Source organism: Aegilops tauschii, chromosome 5 (genome assembly GCF_002575655.3).
Source record: "Aegilops tauschii subsp. strangulata cultivar AL8/78 chromosome 5, Aet v6.0, whole genome shotgun sequence".
Lineage (NCBI taxonomy): Eukaryota > Viridiplantae > Streptophyta > Magnoliopsida > Poales > Poaceae > Aegilops > Aegilops tauschii.
The window spans coordinates 274,456,888-274,476,785 of NC_053039.3; the positions used below are offsets into that span (position 1 = coordinate 274,456,888).

The 19,898-nt window shown below is 43.0% G+C and overlaps 1 protein-coding gene, 1 long non-coding RNA gene and 1 pseudogene across 2 annotated transcripts; all 3 read left to right on the forward strand.

The window, feature by feature from the left end:
• Positions 1–3,720: 3,720 nt before the first annotated feature.
• LOC109733739 (polyadenylate-binding protein 8) lies at positions 3,721–8,445 on the forward strand. The gene is made up of 9 exons (XM_020292956.4): positions 3,721–4,103; positions 5,337–5,455; positions 5,551–6,207; positions 6,290–6,367; positions 6,473–6,562; positions 6,929–7,060; positions 7,438–7,608; positions 7,726–7,932; positions 8,022–8,445. Exons 1-9 carry the CDS (start codon positions 3,848–3,850, stop codon positions 8,265–8,267), a joined length of 1,956 nt encoding a protein of 651 aa, XP_020148545.3. The 5' UTR covers positions 3,721–3,847; the 3' UTR covers positions 8,268–8,445.
• A 300-nt stretch (positions 8,446–8,745) lies between these two features.
• Positions 8,746–10,006, forward strand: LOC141023390 (uncharacterized; annotated as a pseudogene).
• Positions 10,007–11,623: 1,617 nt separating this feature from the next.
• On the forward strand, positions 11,624–12,172 carry LOC109767083 (uncharacterized). The gene is made up of 3 exons (XR_012184674.1): positions 11,624–11,721; positions 11,803–11,858; positions 12,082–12,172. It is a non-coding gene; the product is annotated as an uncharacterized lncRNA (long non-coding RNA).
• Positions 12,173–19,898: the final 7,726 nt, after the last annotated feature.

Sequence of the window (19,898 nt, forward strand, 5' to 3'; positions counted from 1 at the left end):
AACTCGGTTTGACCAATTACTCAAACTCGGTGGGACCGATTTGGGTAATAAGCGAAACAGAGAGTTGGCCAAGCAAACTCGGTGGGGCCGATTACATATCTCGGTGGGACCAAAATTATTGCAATAGGCAACAGAGTTTGCAAGCCCATCTCGGTGAGACCGAGATCCCATCGGTGAGACCGAATTGATTAGGGTTTCTGGCAGTGGCTATGTCAATTGAACTCGGTGGCTCCGGATAGAAAGAATCGGTGGATCTGAGTTTGACTTTTGGTTTGGGACATATGTGGATGTGAGAAAGTAGTTGAGGGTTTTGGAGCATATCACTAAGCATTTTGAGCAAGAACCTCATTAAGCAACACCTCATCCCTTCTTAATAGTATTGGCTTTCCTATGGACTCAATGTGATCTTGGATCACTAAAATAGAAAATGTAGAGTCCTCAGCTTTGAGCTTGAGCCAATCCTTTGTCTTTAGCATCTTGAAGGGGTTCCACATCCTCTAGTCCATTCCACTTCATTGTTGAACTTATCTGAAACATACTAGGTAGAAACATTAGTCCAACAAGAGATACGTTGACATTAATTACCAAAATCACTCAGGGAGCACTTGTGCTTTCAGTATTACCGAGAGGGCCCAGAGATACCTCTCCGATACTCGGAGTGACAAATCCTAATCTCGATCTATGCCAACTCAACAAACACCTTTGGAGATACCTGTAGAGCATCTTTATGATCACCGAGTTACGTTGTGATGTTTGATAGCACACAAGGTATTCCTCTGGTATCCGGGAGTTGCATAATCTCATAGTCGAAGGAATGTGTATTTGACATGAAGAAAGCAATAGCAATAAACTGAATGATCAATATGCTAAGTTAACGGATGGGTCTTGTCCATCATATCATTCTCCTAATGATGTGATCCCGTTATCAAATGACAACACATGTCTATGGTTAGGAAATCTTAACCATCTTTGATCAACGAGCTAGTCTAGTAGAGGCTCACTAGGGACGCAATATGTGTTTATATAGTCACACATGTATTTAAGTTCCCGACCAATACAATTCTAGCATGAATAATAAACTTTTATCATGAATAAGGAAATATATAATAACAACTTTATTATTGCCTCTAGGGCATATTTCCTTCACCGAGCTTGGGGTGAACAATAAAATCAGAAGAAAAAATCCGATTCTTTTGTGGCAAACATTGATAAATGTTTGAGTGCTTGTAAAATTCCCTAATGAAATGACATTTGTGGAAGTCATGGCAGAAAAAAAAACTTCAAAATGCTTTTTAAAATAGCATTTTTAGAGCATCGTTTTTTTGCCACGACTTCTACAAATGTCATTTCACGATAAAACTTTGCAAGCGTTGAAAACATTTGTCAATATTTGCCACAAACAAAATTCAGCAAATTTTGAGTTTTTTTCATTTTTTTATTTTACTATTCCCGAGCTCATTTGGGCTGGAGCTAATAAATTTCGTGTCCAAGATTCTCTCCCTTTCCGGCCTCATGTTCATCTCAAACTTTGTATTTTTCGTTATGTTCATGTATGGAAAGAGGATTAGCCCTGTTCAAAATAATAATACTATGTTGAATTAAAATCGTGAATTGTAAAATATTTGATGCCCCCCTCCTCCAAGAGAACCATGCACAATAAGTGTTGAAACAACAATATATAATTGTTTTTCTTATGGAAGGAGAAGGAAGAACATAAAGCTGCTATAACCTCATTGTCTTTTTGTTGCAAAAATAATCCAGATCTATTATCAAAGTTCACCGGAAGCACAAAGCACCTCAAGCACAATAAAAATCACATCAAGATTCCAAGACCACTGAACAATCACTATCGCCGCCTAAACGAGTTGCCGACGCGCCGTTGTCGTCGCTCCCCTACCGGAGGCTGCTTGACCTTGTCGATGATAGTTCGGAAATCTTCGTTTACGTGCCCCTAAGGACCAGCGCCCTCGAGCTGCAGTCGTCGCCATTGAACCGTTGAATAAATCTAAAGCACAAGACATCAAATCTCGCCACCTGATGAGAAATCCTGACCTCGTTGTCCCAAGAAGAAGGTAGGAATTTACGTCAGAGCTCCGTCTACTATGTTCATATGGACAAACCGAGGAGGATCGGAGCCTGAAAGACAAACTCGATGAAGAAGCATCGCCATCCGTCTGAGCGCCACACATGTGAGGACTAAAAAACTGTAACCTAAACTACTAACTTGAGCGAAGGCACCGGGATTCCCCTCTTCGCCACCGACCACCAGAGCGGCAGGCAGAGGGGAGACGAATCCACGGGCTCGTCGGCGAAGCCTAAAGGGGAGAGTTTGCTCTAGCCGTCAAGGGATAGGGAAGGAAAAGTTAAACATGTCTGTAACTTCATAGTTCATGCACCATATCTGTAACTACTTTTTGCTTCTAAAAAGTGCAACTACTTTGTATTTAATGTATGTTTGTTTTATACTGTCTGATCTGAGACTACTTCCTCCTCTCATGTCGTGTGTGTGAAAGCAGCAGCGGAGCTACGTGCAGTTCTGGGGTGCCACTGCCTCCTAGCTGTAGGCCGTAGTCTAATTAGTGAAGGAAAAAAATTATAGAGGGTTAAATTAAGAAGTGTTTAGTCATTTGGCCCCCAAAGATGCATATTTTTTGTTTGCCGCCCCCACCCCCGAGATCTTCCGCTAGCTCCGCTACTGCGTGAAAGAATCCATATTCGCATATGCAAGACATGGTATACCACGTGTGGAGGCACGAAGACATGAAGTTTACTCGAATTAATGTTGTCACACACTTTTTAATATTATTGTTGCTTAAGGTAGTAAGTGATTTCATTTAATCATCTACGCCAATAGGTTCACGAATCTATATAACCAATATATGTGATACGAGCTGGCTTTCGTTGTGCTCACACTTCTAAAAATTAATTTATGAATCTAGCATCATTAAATAACACTCATAATCAACATTTTGTGTCTAAAATCCAGCCATGATGAAATCACATGCTGGCAACTTGCTCGGAACAAGTTATCATGTTTACACATTATGAAAAACTGAGAAAGGAAATAACTCCAATTCAACTATTCAATGCAAAACAACCATATCGCAATATACCGTTAGTCAAGTCATATTGATTTTGTTGTTTTCTATAATCAATGTCAAACCATACTCACAGGAGCAACGAGTCACCAAATATCATAAATACTGTAAGAGTACAACAATTAAAGCACTTAAAAGAAATACTTCCAGGCATTTTTCTGTTGTTAATGGTCGTAACCGAATTCATTCACCATATACTTTTGATAAATATTTCATTTTAGAAGCGAAGAGCAATGCCGGGAAGAAGCAAGAGAAGTTACTCCGCCGTCTGCTGTAAACAAAAGCATCACGGCTAACCTCGCAACAAATGATTACATTGCAGACCTTGTCTCTGTAAACAAATATAAGATATTTTAAATTCACAGACGGAGTAAGACGTATTTACATGTAATAACACATTTCATTTCGAAATTATTCAGAAAAACATTTGGAAAACACAGGGATTTTATCCGAAGCTCTCGCTCATCGACCCTGAATACCGTCGGCCCCGGACACGTGCACGCGCGACCCCCGGCACGATCACGGCCGTCCAAGGTTGCCCGCTCCCCATCCAACGGCCGGGCGCCACCAGGGTTTTGCCGCGGGGGTACAAATAGCCTTCTTCCCCCTCCGCCGCCGCCTCCTCCCTCTCCTCTCTCGCCACGCCGCAGTTGGGAGCCAGGCCCCCAACTCTTATCAAACCCTAAACCAAAAAATACCTCAAAAAAAATCCGCAAAATCACGAAAAAAAATCTACCCTTCGATCGGTGATGGCGGCGCAGGCGGCGAGTTCGGCGTCGGAGGGCGGCTCCCCGGCCGCGGCGGCCGCTGCGGCTGCAGCGGCGGCGTCGTCGTTCCCGGCGACATCGCTGTACGTGGGCGACCTTGACGTGAGCGTGCAGGACGCGCAGCTCTTCGACGTCTTCGCCCAGATCGGCGGCGTCGTCTCCGTGCGCGTCTGCAGGGACGTCACCTCGCGGAAGTCGCTCGGATACGCCTACGTCAACTACAACACCCCGGCCGACGGTGAGCCAGCCCTTCCCCGTTCCCCACGTCGGCGATTAGCGCTTTTTGCACTGCTAGGTTACCGGTCGAATTAGTCTTTTTCGCGCTCATTGCATGAAGCTGTCGGATTTGTTTTTGTTTCGATGCGGTTGCGTTCGTTGGTGGTTTCTGTTAGATTGTTCAGGCGGTGGCTGAGGCAGTTAGGGATTTGGCGGTTGGTGGTTCACAGCTTATAACACGGTGTCACTTGATTTGGAAGTTTGGACTCTGGTCGACATTTTTTGCTGAACTATGTATAAATGTGCTCCTTTTCCTCTTTTGGGATTTTATCCTGACCTCGCAGCTAGTTGGTGTCCACGATCCTGGGGTTATTTAATTAAATTTGTGGAGCGTACGCACATTAGAATCAAAAGTTAAATAGGGTGCTGTGCTAGCTTGGTGGCCAGCATATAGGTTTCTTTAGTTCCTCGTCCTTGGAACAAGGCTCTGCAGCGCGAAGGGCTGGTTGTGGATGAAGGGTGAGGGAGAAAGGGTGGATGGTGAAGGGCGAGGAAGAAGAGTGAGAAAAGTGTGTGAGCGAGCGGGAGAGCTGCAGGATGAGATCCCTGCATGTAGTGGTGCCGGCGGCAAAGTCTTGTTGCTGCACCAGGGTTTTGAGGCGGTTTTGGAATGGTGGTTTTGGCTTTTAGTTCATGGTGGCTGGTTTGTTTGCCAATTTTGTCTTCCTCTGAGGTAGTTACTGGTTCGGCGGTCGATGAACGGTTACAAAAATTGTTATTCACGTGTTTGGAAAGTTTGGACTGTAGTTTATGAATGAGTTTATGAATGTGACCAATAGGACTATAGTTGATTCTGATCCTACTGTTTTTACGCTTTTGCTGTTTTATCCCAGGCATGTGGTGTCTACAATCCTGGGGTGTGTTTACTAAAGTAACACAAATACATTTATTTAAGCTTGTACTATGTTTACTGAATGCTTGTGTTTGGTAGCTTTGCTCCTGCGAAGATGATATTTAAAGCTAGGTAACTGTTTGTGGAATAATAGCTGGTGTTGTCCTTGGGAAGTTTCTACATTTGATCAAATGTTTCCATGGTTCACTCTCTCCTTGATATATATATATATATATATATATATATATATATATATATATATATATATATATTGCCTTATAGAACCACTTCCATGCATATTTTCTTGTTGTATATCTGCAAGGCCTTTTAGTGGTTTCATACTGATTTTGAAATATCTTGCAGCTGCACGGGCTCTTGAAATGCTCAACTTCACTCCTATCAATGGGAGGCCTATCAGGATAATGTATTCTAACCGTGACCCCAGCTTGCGCAAGAGTGGCACAGCAAATATATTTATTAAGGTGCGTGCAATATTCAGTATGCAATTATTGACTCTTATTGTTGTGGCGCTACTATATTTATCTAACCTGTTATCTTGTCCTTCCATCTTCTGCAGAATCTTGACAAGTCAATTGACAACAAAGCTTTGTATGACACATTTTGTGTGTTTGGAAACATTCTTTCATGTAAAGTTGCAACAGATCCTGCTGGGGAATCAAAGGGCTATGGCTTCGTTCAGTATGAGCGGGATGAGGCTGCTCATGCTGCTATCGAGAAACTGAATGGGATGCTTATGAATGACAAGAAGGTGTATGTTGGGCCTTTTGTTCGTAAGCAGGAGAGAGATAACTCTCCCGGCAATGTCAAGTTCAATAATGTCTATGTTAAGAACCTAGCTGAGACTACCACTGAAGATGACTTGAAGGAAATCTTTGGGAAGTTTGGAGCAATAACAAGTGTTGTTGTAATGCGGGATGGGGATGGAAGATCCAAATGTTTTGGATTTGTGAATTTCGAAAGTCCAGATGAAGCTGCTCTGGCTGTTCAAGATTTGAATGGCAAGAAATTTAGTGACAAGGAATGGTATGTTGGAAGAGCGCAGAAAAAGTCAGAAAGGGAGATGGAATTGAAAGAGAAGTTTGAAAAGAACCTTCAAGAGGCAGCGGATAAGTATCAAAACACCAACTTGTATCTGAAGAACTTGGATGATACTGTTGACGATGAAAAGTTGCGAGAACTTTTTGCTGAGTTCGGAACTATTACTTCCTGCAAGGTTTGTTTAAATTCTCAGCTGCTGATCTATACATGATGCTATGCTTCCCACATGTGCTACTAATTGAAACTCTTTGTCACAGGTTATGCGTGATTCAAACGGCGCTAGCAGAGGTTCTGGATTTGTCGCTTTTAAATCTGCTGATGATGCTTCCCGAGCTGTAAGCTTGAGCTGTACTTGTGTAAATAAGTATGATTTAATTTGTGCTTCTGATTATTTTTGGTTCCTAAAGTTATTTATTCTTTCTTACAATGTCCCATGTTAGCTTGCTGAAATGAACAACAAGATGGTTGGCAATAAACCACTTTATGTTGCACTCGCACAGCGCAAAGAAGATAGGAAAGCTAGGCTGCAGGTAAGAACTTCTGTGAGTGAAATTGTATTTTATATGACTGATGTTCCTGATATATATGCTTGTATAGTATTTGCTCACCTAGTTTTTCAGCAAAACCTACTGAGATGAACACCTAGACAATCTGATGGCACTTATTGTTCAATTTGTGGACCTAGTGCTTTCTCATGATACTTAAGTTCAGTATTACCAGCTAAATGTTCCATCATGTGCATTTTTAAGTATGTTTTGACTGTCAACAGTCGATAGAATTGTGGTGTTTTATGAAAACTTTCTTCGCTCACATGGTTTCCAAGCAATTTATTTGGTCATTCATGGTGCTTTTCTGCTGTAGTTCAATTTTCTGTCACTAACTGTTGTTCGTTGCAGGCACAGTTTTCACAAATGCGCCCTGTTCCAATGGCTCAAACTGTTGGTCCTCGTATGCAAATGTTACCTCCTGGTGTTCCAGTTGGTCAGCAAATGTTCTATGGCCAGCCACCAGCGTTTATTAACCCACAGGTGAGTTGAGTCAAAAAAAAATTCTCATTGTCAATATTATGTTGTTAGCTTGCTAGATTTGAACCTACACTTCATAACATTATTATGTTAGGCATATAAATTTTCTCAAGCAAGCATGTACCATTGCTTTAGCATGAAAGGTCATTACCAATATTTTCTCATTGTTGGCATTTTGACATGGTGCGGTTTTATCATTTTGTTGTAAAATACAGCAACGTGGCCATAAATACTTCTGTTAGGATAACGAAGTTTTCATCAGGAAACAGTGCAATTTGCTTTTGGGTTTTCCATCATGTAGATCTAGAATTTCCTTGTTTAATATCACACATGATATTTGTACAATCATTATGGATTGACAAAGTGTGGTCTTTTTGTAGCCTGGATTTGGCTTCCAGCAACCTTTCATGCCTGGAATGAGGCCAGGTGGTGCTCCAATGCCAAACTTTATGATGCCTATGGTTCAGCAAGGACAACAACCACAACGCCCAGCTGGTAGGCGAGCTGGTGCTGGAGGAATGCAGCAATCCATGCAGATGGGTCAGCAGCAGGTAACCTGCAGATATTGCTTCATTTCTCTTCAATATGCCATATTTTCCTAGGGGTTTTTTGAGCCATTCAACAATCAGTCTTGTTTTAGAGGGTCTAAAATCTAATTATTATTGCAGATGATGGGTAGGGGTGGTGGTCGTGGTTACCGCTATCCGACCGGCCGTGGCATGCCTGATCCTGCTATGCATGGTGTTGGGGGTGTGATGACATCCCCATATGAGATGGGAGGGATGCCTATGAGAGATGCCGGTGCGTCACAGCCAGTTCCAATTGGGGCATTGGCTTCTGCACTTGCCAATTCACCCCCAGAGACGCAAAGAATGGTACGTGGACGAGGCTCTCTAGGTATTGTATTGTTTTGTTAGGAAAGATGTGTTTGTTGAGCTTGACCTTGTTTTGTTTGTTGCTGCAGATGCTTGGCGAGAACTTGTACCCTCTTGTTGATCAGCTGGAGCACGACCAGGCTGCCAAGGTGACCGGCATGCTTCTGGAGATGGATCAGACCGAGGTGCTTCACCTGCTTGAGTCGCCAGACGCTCTCAAGGCCAAGGTCGCCGAAGCCATGGAGGTTCTCCGCAGCGCTCAGCAGCACACCAACCAGTCCCCTGAGCAGCAGCTGGCTTCGCTCTCGCTGAATGACGGCCTCATCTCTTCCTAAGCTCCACGGCGACAACTTTTGCACCATATCAAACTTATCTAGACTGAAAATGACTTGGTTTATTGGAGACTTAGCTTTTGCCAGTAGTTGAACTAGTCTTTTAGGCTTCCCATGGATTGGCTATTTTATTTGCATGGATTGGTTGTTTTGTTTAAGTTATCGTCTGCTTGTCACTGAATTTATCTTGCTTTCTCGTTCGTGGTTGTTTCTATCTCTGAGCACTGTTTGGTTTGTGCCTATGATGTTGTCTATCTCGCTAGCAAGGAAGCAACTCTACCCGAGGGTTGCTGCAGTACAAAACGTATATGTAGGCCGCTAAATATATTTAGAGGCTGAGGCAACAGGCAAATTTAGTGAAAATTCCTTATGCGTGGGACCAAGTTCTTTATTGATTTTGTGTATACTTAAAATTGTTCTGGCTAGTATCTCTCACAAAATCAATACGTAGTGGAGGGAAGCCGACTCGCCTCGTCAATAAATAAAGACCACGTTTGAGACGCTTTAGAGGAACGGAAACCCTGACTCGCTCGGTTGTCGGTTGTTGCAATGGCTGGCGGAGGCAGAGGACACGGCGGCGGGTGGAGCTCCCTGCCGGCGGAGCTTATACATGAAGTATCGAACCGTCTGCACGCCGACGTAGACCAAATCCACATCCACCAGGTATGCTACCACTGGCGCGCGTCCACCGCCCCGCTCGCAGCCTGCCGTCCGTGGATCGTCGCCGCCCACGACCGCCACCGCAACCCTGTCAGCGCCGTTAACCTTGTCTCTAACCACTCCTTGCTGCCCCGCGGTGGAAAAAGGATGCACTCCCGGGCCCTAGCCCCGGCCGGCCTCCGCCGCTGCTGCTGATCCTCTGGGAGCCCCTCTCCCAAGCCGAGATCCCTCTGCCGCCTTTGTCAGCCGTCGCCCAACTATTCCTCTCCAGCGACCCGCTCACCTCGCCGGCGGGCTGGATGGCGATCGCGAGCCAGAAAATCCCGGGCGCACAGATCGGGCACATGCCCTTCTTTTGGCGCCCTTGGAGACGCGGCCTGGACGATACAACCCGAGCACCCTATAGGCCGGATCGACGGCGCAGCCTTCCACCAAGGCAGGCTCTACATCTCCGACATGAGCATGAGACTCAGCATCTTCGATCTACAGCAGCATCCTCCCAAGCGTCTGCGGCTTATCTCCCTCTACACTCCTCTGCGGACGCGGTATCCAAGCCGCTTACCCGGCCCCGGGGATCCTGGTGGCATGCGACAACCAGCTGTTGCTCGTCATGGTGTATCGTGGACAAGGACGCCCCAGCCTCGTGATCCTTGTAGAGGTGCACCGCCCGGATTGGGCCGCCGACCGCCTCAACATCCAGGGGAGAAGGTGACGGATCTCGGCGACTGCTCGCTCTTCTTGGGCCGGGGTGACGGCCTCGCGCTCTCTGCGAAGGACTTCCCTGCCATTAGGAGAAATTGTGTATATTTTGTGAAGCACGACACAAGAAAGCATGAGCAATGGGTTATTGTGTTTGATTTGGAGTCAAACGCTTTGGACCGAATTCCTCACCCACAAGAGCACATGGAGGGCGGCAGCAAAAACAGTGGCTGGTTAGGCTATTCGTGGTTCTGCCCTAGAAGGTCCTTCGTCGAGGCCCTATGATGTATAATACTCCCTCCATTCCATACTGTAGTGCGCCTATACTTTTCGAGATTCAACTTTGACAATAATACATAAATCGTTTTACTGATTTTTTTATGGTCAAAGTTAAATCTTCAAAAGCATGGACGCACTACATTATGAAATAGAGGGAGTATCTCATTCAACTATTTAATTATGGCAGCAACAAGCTTTGTATGAATTTATTTATTTTGTGGTCATTAACATGCTCAGTTGATCTGGAAGTAAAGAAGGAGGGATTTTCATATTAGAGTGACCTCATCTATAAATCACAAAATAAGAGGTGTTGTCGACCTGACAATTATGAGCTGCCCTACTCCTCCAACGAATCATAAATTGAAGCATGAACCCTGATAGATTCCACGTTTTGTATGGAATTGTTAGGCTGATTCGCTATATCTCTCTCACGAGTTCTGAATGCTATCTCTCACAAGTTGACTTAAAATTGTTTAACTGTCTTTGTGTGAACAATACTGTGTTAACTGAACTTAACTGAAGTGAGTAGCAAATGTTTGATTCAGTCCTGGTTTGTTTCATCTGGAACAATTCTGGTAGCATCTATGAAACAGATGCAATCTGAAATGTAGCAACTGTTTAAATAAACACCAAGCAGTAATCTGCATATGTTTGGTTCTGTTTAAGGATTGTTTTTATTAGTAACTTCAAACTGAATTTAATCCTGGAGCCAAAACACTGTGTTTGCTGGAGTAGTTGCCACTGCATCAAAACCACATGACATATGGTCGTGAGGTTTGGAATAAACTATCTCATCTGGCTACTGTTCTTGTACATGCTCTGTCCTCTTGCTGCTGTTTTTGTACATGCTTTCCTTCCAATATGTACTGAGAGAATATATTGTGACATTCTTCAGTATTCAGGCTTCTGATATCAGAAATGGAACCCTTTCCTTCCAATCAGTTGAGCCTCAGCGATGTTTGTCATTCAGTTCTGATGGTACTAGTAAGTTTGCTATTGGTGGTGAGGTATCAGGCCATTCCACCTTGCTTTTTCTTTTTCTTCATGCACTTTTTTCTGTAGGGTAAGTTAATGTAAATTCAAGGATAATTTATGAAATGTTATAATCTGCCGAACTTTTAATTTGGAGTACACAGGATTTGGATACTGTCAACAATATAGAGCATGAAATGTTCACTTTTTTTGCTCTCTAAATTGTGTGTCATTATTTTGTTTGCACCTGTTCTTATATGGGTGAAACTTCACTTGTTCTTATATGGATGAAACTTCAATTCTATAGGAGAGTAGTAAACATTTGGTATATCTACATAATCTGTTGGATGGCAAATGGATTTCTGCCCATTAATTCATACTCCTATTTCTGCCCATGGATTTATTGTCATTCTCTGTCAGGTCATCTAAGGCCTTGATAGACCAAATTTTGAGATTCAAATAAATTCAAAGGCCTTGACTAAATTATTCAGATTAATGCAAATAAATTCAAACAATTTCAATAAATTAAAATAATTCCAAATAAATTCAAATAATCCAAATAATTCCAAATAAATTCAAACCTGAACATTTTCAGTTAGTGGCTCAAAACTGTTCCACTAGAGGAGTAGACATTTAACTTAATCAATCTACCATCTAAACAAATACTCCTATTAATTCCACTAGAGGACTAGACATTTAACATAAGGTAGTCTCATTTTAATTTAACTGTTTCTATTTTAGTTGCAATAGCCCATTAGAGTAACTTTTCATTTCTGAAACTTTCAGCCTCAAATTGCAGATCTCCTGGTGCATCCCTTGAACAACAAAACATGCAAAAGGCTGGGAGGTCTGAACTCTAGCCTATCCTTTTTGTGACATTTTGGTGACTACGCAAAACGTAGTAATCAACTCTTATTGCTTTTTGTAGAGGGCCATCTTGAAGCATCTATGCAATTCAGCTGGAGGACCATAGATGATGATCAGGTGAGAGTCCATAATCTATGCCCTAATAATTTCGATTGCCAAAATCTTTGTCTGATTGAATGTTTCCAAAATTAACACGATTGAATGTTTCCAAAATTAACAAAACCTTGCCATTTCTTGATTGAATGTTTCCATAATTAACATGATTGCATGTTTTCAAAATTAACAAAATCTTGCCATATCCTGATTGAATGTTTCCAAATTAACATTTCCAATTTTGCAGGAGTACGTACCTAGCAGCAGCAGCAAAGGCGGGACAAAGGAGGCCGGCCAGAGGCGAGGCGAGTTCGTGTGGTCAAAGTAGAAAGACCAGCTGCAGGTGGTCGAAGCAGCAATAGTAGGTGTCGACGGCGGGGGCAGCAGCAGTAGTAGGCGTCGGCGGCGAGGAAGGAGCTGGCGGGGAAGGACTACCTCATCAACAGAGCCGGCGGGGAAGGACTACCTCATCAGCAGAGCCGGCGGGGAAGGAGAGACTGGGCCGGCGATTGGAGTCTCCCAGCAGCAAAGACGGAGCACGGGGAAGGATCGCGGCGGAATCATGGAGGTTGGCGGCAGTGCAGGTGCAGGTGGGTGACGTCGCAGTGGCTGGTCGCGCACCGGACACCACATCTCCAACGTCACTCTGATACGTCTCCTTCGTATCTACTTTTCCTAATGCTTTTCCTCTTGTTTCGGACTCTAATTTGCATGATTTGAATGAAACTAACCCGGACTGACGCTGTTTTCAACAGAACTACCTTGGCGTTGTTTTTTGTGCAGAAATAAAAGTTCTCGGAATGGAACAAAACTTTTTGGATAACTGTTTCAGAATATGTAAAAAATACTGGCACGAAGAACCACCGGAGGGGGGCCCTGGCTGGGCACAAGACACCAGGGCGTGCCCCCCTCTGGCGCGCCCTGGTGGGTTGTGCCCACCTGGTGGTTTCACATACCCTAATTCCGACGCAATAAAACCTATTTTCGGAGAAAAAAAATCAGTGAGGACGTTTCATCGCGTTTCACGATACGGAGCCGCCGCCACCTCCTGTTCTTCATCGGGAGGCCAGATCTGGAGTCCGTTCAGGGCTCCGGAGAGGGGGATCTTTGACCTTCGTCATCACCAACCCTCCTTCATCGCCAATTCCATGATACTCCCCATCGGAAGTGAGTAACTCCTTCATAGGATCACTGGTCAGTGAGGAGTTGGATGAGATTCATCATGTAATCGAGTTAGTTTTGTTAGGGCTTGATCCCCAGTATCCATTATGTTCTGAGATTGATGTTGTTACAATTTTGCCATGCTTAATGCTTGTCACTTTGAGTCCGGGTGCCTTGATTTCAGATCTGAACCATTTATGTTTTCACCATTATATCTATGTTCTAGATCCGATCTTGCAAGTCATATTCACCTATTACGTCTTATGATCCGTAAACCCCAATGTGACAGTAATTGGGATACTTTCCGGTGATGACCGTAGTTTGAGGAGTTCATGTATTTACTATGTGTTAATACTTTGTTTCGGTTCTCTATTGTAAGGAGGCCTTAATATCCCTTAGTTTCCTTATGGACCCCGCTGTCACGGGAGGGTAGGACAAAAGATGTCATACAAGTTCTTTCCATAAGCACGTATGACTATTTACGGAATACATGCCTACATTATATTTATGAACTGGAGCTAGAGCCGTATCGCCCTAGGTTATGACTTTTATATGATGAATATCATCCAACGAATCCACCGATCCAATGCCTATGAATTTTCCACATATTGTTCTTGCTAAGTTACTACTGCTGCTATTACTGTTACACTTGCTACAAAATCATTGCTATCACTGTTTTGCTGCAGATATTTAATCTCCAGGCGTGGTTGAATTGACAACTCAACTGCTAATACTTACAAATATTCTTTGGCTCCCCTTGTGTCATAAATTTGGGATGAATACTCTACCCTCGAAAACTGTTGCAATCCACTATACTTGTGGGCTATCAAGACCTTTTTCTGGCGCCGTTGCCGGGGATCATAGCTATATTTGTTGAGTCACTTGGGATTATCATCTATTTATCACTATGAAGAATCTGAAGGATACCAAGACTAATATTTTTTCCTCTAAGACGAGGGAGGTAAGGAACTGCCATCTAGCTCTGCACTTGATTCACCTTCTATTTTGAGTAAACTTGCAACACGACCACATGCTATTAATGCTGATATGTCGCAAGTTATTGATGATTCTACTTCTGCTATTAATGATACTCATGATGATGCTAGTACCATTCTTGATGATAATGTGCCGCTAGGTGAATTTATTGATGAACAACTTGCTAGAGCCAAAGATATTGAGAATGCTGAAACTGATGAAGTACTTGAAATTGAAAATCTTGAAACACCGATTAGACCTAGCTCTCCTAGATATGAAATGCCTAAGGTACCCGAAGGTTATGTTATGGATGAGGAAATAGCTAGAGACTTTCTTACTTGCAATGATAGAGATGATCTTAAAAAATTATTATGCAAACTGAAAGAAAATTTTTTGAATGCTAGAATGAAATGTGATCCTAAGTTTGCTACTTCACCTATCTTTGTTATTGATAAGGATTACGAATTCTCTGTCGACCCAGAGTTAATTACTTTGGTTGAATCTAATCCTTTCCATGGTTATGAAACTGAACTATTGTGGCACACCTTACTAAGTTAAATGATATAGCCACCCTATTTGCTCATGATGAGAAAATTCGCTACTATTATATCCTCAAATTATCTCCGTTCTCATTAAAGGGTGATGCTAAGATATGGTACAATACTCTTGCTCCTGGTTGTGTGCGTATTCCCCAGGATATGATTTACTATTTCTCTGAAAAATATTTTCCTGCTCATAAGAAACAAGGTGCCTTATAGGAAGTATTTAACTTTGTGCAAATTGAAGAAGATAGTCTCCCACAAGCTTGGGGGAGGCTTCTCCAATTGCTTAATGCTTTGCCTGATCATCCTCTTAAAAAATGAAATACTTGATACCTTCTATAATGGACTAACCGATGCTTCTAGGGATTTCCTAGATAGTTGTGCTGGTTGTGTTTTTAGGGAACGAAGTATTGAACAAGCTGAGGAATTACGGAATAACATATTGAAAAATTATGATGATTGGACTCTTCCTGAACCACCGCCTAAACCCACTCTGAAGAAGAGGGGTATCTTATATCTCAGTCCTGAAGATATGCAAGAGGCAAAGAAAGGTATGAAGGAAAAAGGTATTAAAGCAGAGGATGTTAAAAATTTACCGCCTATTGAAGAAATACATGGACTTGATACGCCACCACCAAAGGTGGTAGAGGTAAACTCTTTAACGAAATTTGATGAAAGTGACATCCCTTACAATATGCATCCTAGTCAATGCCTTTATGAGTTCGATAACTATATTAGAAAATAAGATCACTTCAATGAGAATGTTATGAAACAATTAAAATACAACTCTCATATGATTGCTCACTTGAGTAACATATTATTTAGAATCACTAATGATGCTAGAGGTGTAAGAAAACATGCCTCTATGGTTCAAGCCCAGCTAGAACAAGTTGCTAAATCCCAAAGAGAATTGCTTGATGAAATGAATAATAATATGAATGACCATGCTATTAGAGTAGTAACTAGAGGAGGTAGAATGACTCAGGAACCACTCTATCCTGAGGGACGCCCTAAAAGAATTGAACAAGACTCTCAATTAATTAATACGGATGCACCTAGTCCTTCTAAAAGGAAAAGGAAAAAGAAAAATGATAGGACTTTGCATACCTCTGTTGGGGAACGTAGTAATTTCAAAAAATTTCCTACGCACACGCAAGATCATGGTGATGCATAGCGACGAGAGGGGAGAGTGTTGTCCACGTACCCTCGTAGACCGAAAGCGGAAGCGTTAGCACAACGCGGTTGATGTAGTCGTACGTCTTCACGATCCGATCGATCAAGTACCGAACGCACGGCACCTCCGAGTTCAGCACACGTTTAGCTCGATGACGTCCCTCGAACTCCGATCCAGCCGAGCTTTGAGCGTCAGCACGACGGCATGGTGATGATGATGATGTTCTACCGACGCAGGGCTTCGCCTAAGCACCACTACGATATTATCGAGGTGGATTATGGTGGAGGGGGGGCACCGCACACGGCTAAGAGATCAATGATCAATTGTTGTGTGTTTGGGGTGCCCCCTGCCCCCGTATATAAAGGAGCAAGGGGAGGAGGCGGCCAGCCAGGGAGAGGTGCGCCAAGGGGGAGTCCTACTCCCACTAGGAGTAGGACTCCTATTCCTAGTAGGAGTAGGAGAGGGGGAAGGAAAGGGAGAGGAGGAGAAGGAAAGAGGGGGCCGCCCCCCCTTGCCCGAAACCAATTCGGTTTGGGCCTTGGGGGGGGGGGCGTCCCACACTCCCCTTGCTGCCCTCTATTTCCACTAAGGCCCATGTAGGCCCATTAAGCCCCCGGGGGGTTCCGGTAATCCCCGGTACTCCGGTAAAATCCCGATTTCACCCGGAACACTTCCGATATCCAAATATAGGCTTCTAATATATCAATCTTTATGTCTCGACCATTTCGAGACTCCTCCTCATGTCCGTGATCACATCCGGGACTCCGAACAACCTTCGGTACATCAAAACTCATAAACTCATAACATAACCGTCTCGAAACTTTAAGCGTGCGGACCCTACGGGTTTGAGAACTATGTAGACATGACCGAGACACGTCTCCGGTCAATAACAAATAGCGGAACCTGGATGCTCATATTGGCTCCCACATATTCTACGAAGATCTTTATCGGACAGACCGCATAACAACATACGTTGTTCCCTTTGTCATCGGTATGTTACTTGCCCGAGATTCGATCGTCGGTATCTCAATACCTAGTTCAATCTCGTTACCGGCAAGTCTCTTTACTCGTTCCTTAATACATCATCCCGCAACTAACTCATTAGTCACAATGCTTGCAAGGCTTATAGTGATGTGTATTACTGAGTGGGCCCAGAGATACCTCTCCGACAATCGGAGTGACAAATCCTAATCTCGAAATACGCCAACCCAACAAATACCTTTGGAGACACCTGTAGAGCACCTTTATAATCACCCAGTTACGTTGTGACATTTGGTAGCACACAAAGTGTTCCTCCGGTAAACGGGAGTTGCATAATCTCATAGTCATAGGAACATGTATAAGTCATGAAGAAAGCAATAGCAACATACTAAATGATCGAGTGCTAAGCTAACGGAATGGGTCAAGTCAATCACATCATTCTCCTAATGATGTGGTCCCGTTAATCAAATGACAACTCATGTCAATGGCTAGGAAACATAACCATCTTTGATTAACGAGCTAGTCAAGTAGAGGCATACTAGTGACACTCTGTTTGTCTATGTATTCACACAAGTATTATGTTTCCGGTTAATACAATTCTAGCATGAATAATAAACATTTATCATGATATAAGGAAATAAATAATAACTTTATTATTGCCTCTAGGGCATATTTCCTTCAGTCTCCCACTTGCACTAGAGTCAATAATCTAGATTACACAGTAATGATTCTAACACCAATGGAGCCTTGGTGCTGATCATGTTTTGCTCGTGGAAGAGGCTTAGTCAACGGGTCTGCAACATTCAGATCTGTATGTATCTTGCAAATTTCTATGTCTCCCACCTGGACTAGATCCCGGATGGAGTTGAAGCGTCTCTTGATGTGCTTGGTTCTCTTGTGAAATCTGGATTACTTTGCCAAGGCAATTGCACCAGTATTGTCACAAAAGATTTTCATTGGACCCGATGCACTAGGTATGACACCTAGATCGGATATGAACTCCTTCATCCAGACTCCTTCATTTGCTGCTTCCGAAGCAGCTATGTACTCCGCTTCACACGTAGATCCAACCACAATGCTTTGTTTAGAACTGCACCAACTGACAGCTCCACCGTTCAATGTAAACACGTATCCGGTTTGCAATTTAGAATCGTCCGGATCAGTGTCAAAGCTTGCATCGACGTAACCATTTACGACTAGCTCTTTGTCACCTCCATAAACGAGAAACATATCCTTAGTCCTTTTCAGGTATTTCAGGATGTTCTTGACCGCTGTCCAGTGATCCACTCCTGGATTACTTTGGTACCTCCCTGCTAAACTTATAGCAAGGCACACATCAGGTCTGGTACACAGCATTGCATACATGATAGAGCCTATGGCTGAAGCATAGGGAACATCTTTCATTTTCTCTCTATCTTCTGCATTGGTCGGGCATTGAGTCTTACTCAACTTCACACCTTGTAACACAGGCAAGAACCCTTTCTTTGCTTGATCCATTTTGATCTTCTTCAAAACTTTGTCAAGGTATGTGCTTTGTGAAAGTCCAATTAAGCGTCTTGATCTATCTCTATAGATCTTGATGCCCAATATATAAGCAGCTTCACCGAGGTCTTTCATTGAAAAACTCTTATTCAAGTATCCCTTTATGCTATCCAGAAATTCTATATCATTTCCAATCAGCAATATGTCATCCACATATAATATCAGAAATGCTACAGAGCTCCCACTCACTTTCTTGTAAATACAGGCTTCTCCAAAAGTCTGTATAAAACCAAATGCTTTGATCACACTATCAAAACGTTTATTCCAACTCCGAGAGGCTTGCACGAGTCCATAAATGGATCGCTGGAGCTTGCACACTTTGTTAGCTCCCTTTGGATCGACAAAACCTTCCGGTTGCATCATATACAACTCTTCTTCCAGAAATCCATTTAGGAATGCAGTTTTGACATCCATTTGCCAAATTTCATAATCATAAAATGCGGCAATTGCTAACATGATTCGGACAGACTTAAGCATCGCTACGGGTGAGAAAGTCTCATCGTAGTCAATCCCTTGAACTTGTCGAAAACCTTTCGCAACGAGCTTTACAGACAGTAACATTACCGTCAGCGTCAGTCTTCTTCTTGAAGATCCATTTATTCTCAATGGCTTGCCGATCATCGGGCAAGTCAACCAAAGTCCACACTTTGTTCTCATACATGGATCCCATCTCAGATTTCATGGCCTCAAGCCATTTTGCAGAATCTGGGCTCACCATCGCTTCTTCATAGTTCGTAGGTTCGTCATGGTCTAGTAACATAACCTCCAGAACAGGATTACCGTACCACTCTGGTGCGGATCTTACTCTGGTTGACCTACGAGGTTCAGTAACAACTTGATCTGAAGTTTCATGATCATCATCATTAACTTCCTCACTAATTGGTGTAGGTGTCACAGGAACCGGTTTCTGCGATGAACTACTTTCCAATAAGGGAGCAGATACAGTTACCTCATCAAGTTCTACTTTCCTCCCACTCACTTCTTTCAAGAGAAACTCCTTCTCTAGAAAGGATCCAAATTTAGCAACAAAAGTCTTGCCTTCAGATCTGTGATAGAAGGTGTACCCAACAGTTTCCTTTGGGTATCCTATGGAGACACATTTCTCTGATTTGGGTTCGAGCTTATCAGGTTGAAGCTTTTTCACATAAGCATCGCAGCCCCAAACTTTAAGAAATGACAACTTTGGTTTCTTGCCAAATCACAGTTCATAAGGCGTCATCTCAACGGATTTCGATGGTGCCCTATTTAACGTGAATGCAGCCGTCTCTAAAGCATAACCCCAAAACGATAGCGGTAAATCAGTAAGAGACATCATAGATCGCACCATATCTAGTAAAGTACGATTACGACGTTCGGACACACCATTACGCTGTGGTGTTCCGGGTGGCGTGAGTTGCGAAACTATTCTGCATTGTTTCAAATGAAGACCAAACTCGTAACTCAAATATTCTCCTCCACGATCAGATCGTAGAAACTTTATTTTCTTGTTACGATGATTTTCAACTTCACTCTGAAATTCCTTGAACTTTTCAAATGTTTCATACTTATGTTTCATTAAGTAGATATACCCATATCTGCTCAAATCATCTGTGAAGGTGAGAAAATAACGATACCCGCCGCGAGCCTCAACATTCATCGGACCACATACATCTGTATGTATGATTTCCAACAAATCTTTTCCTCGCTCCA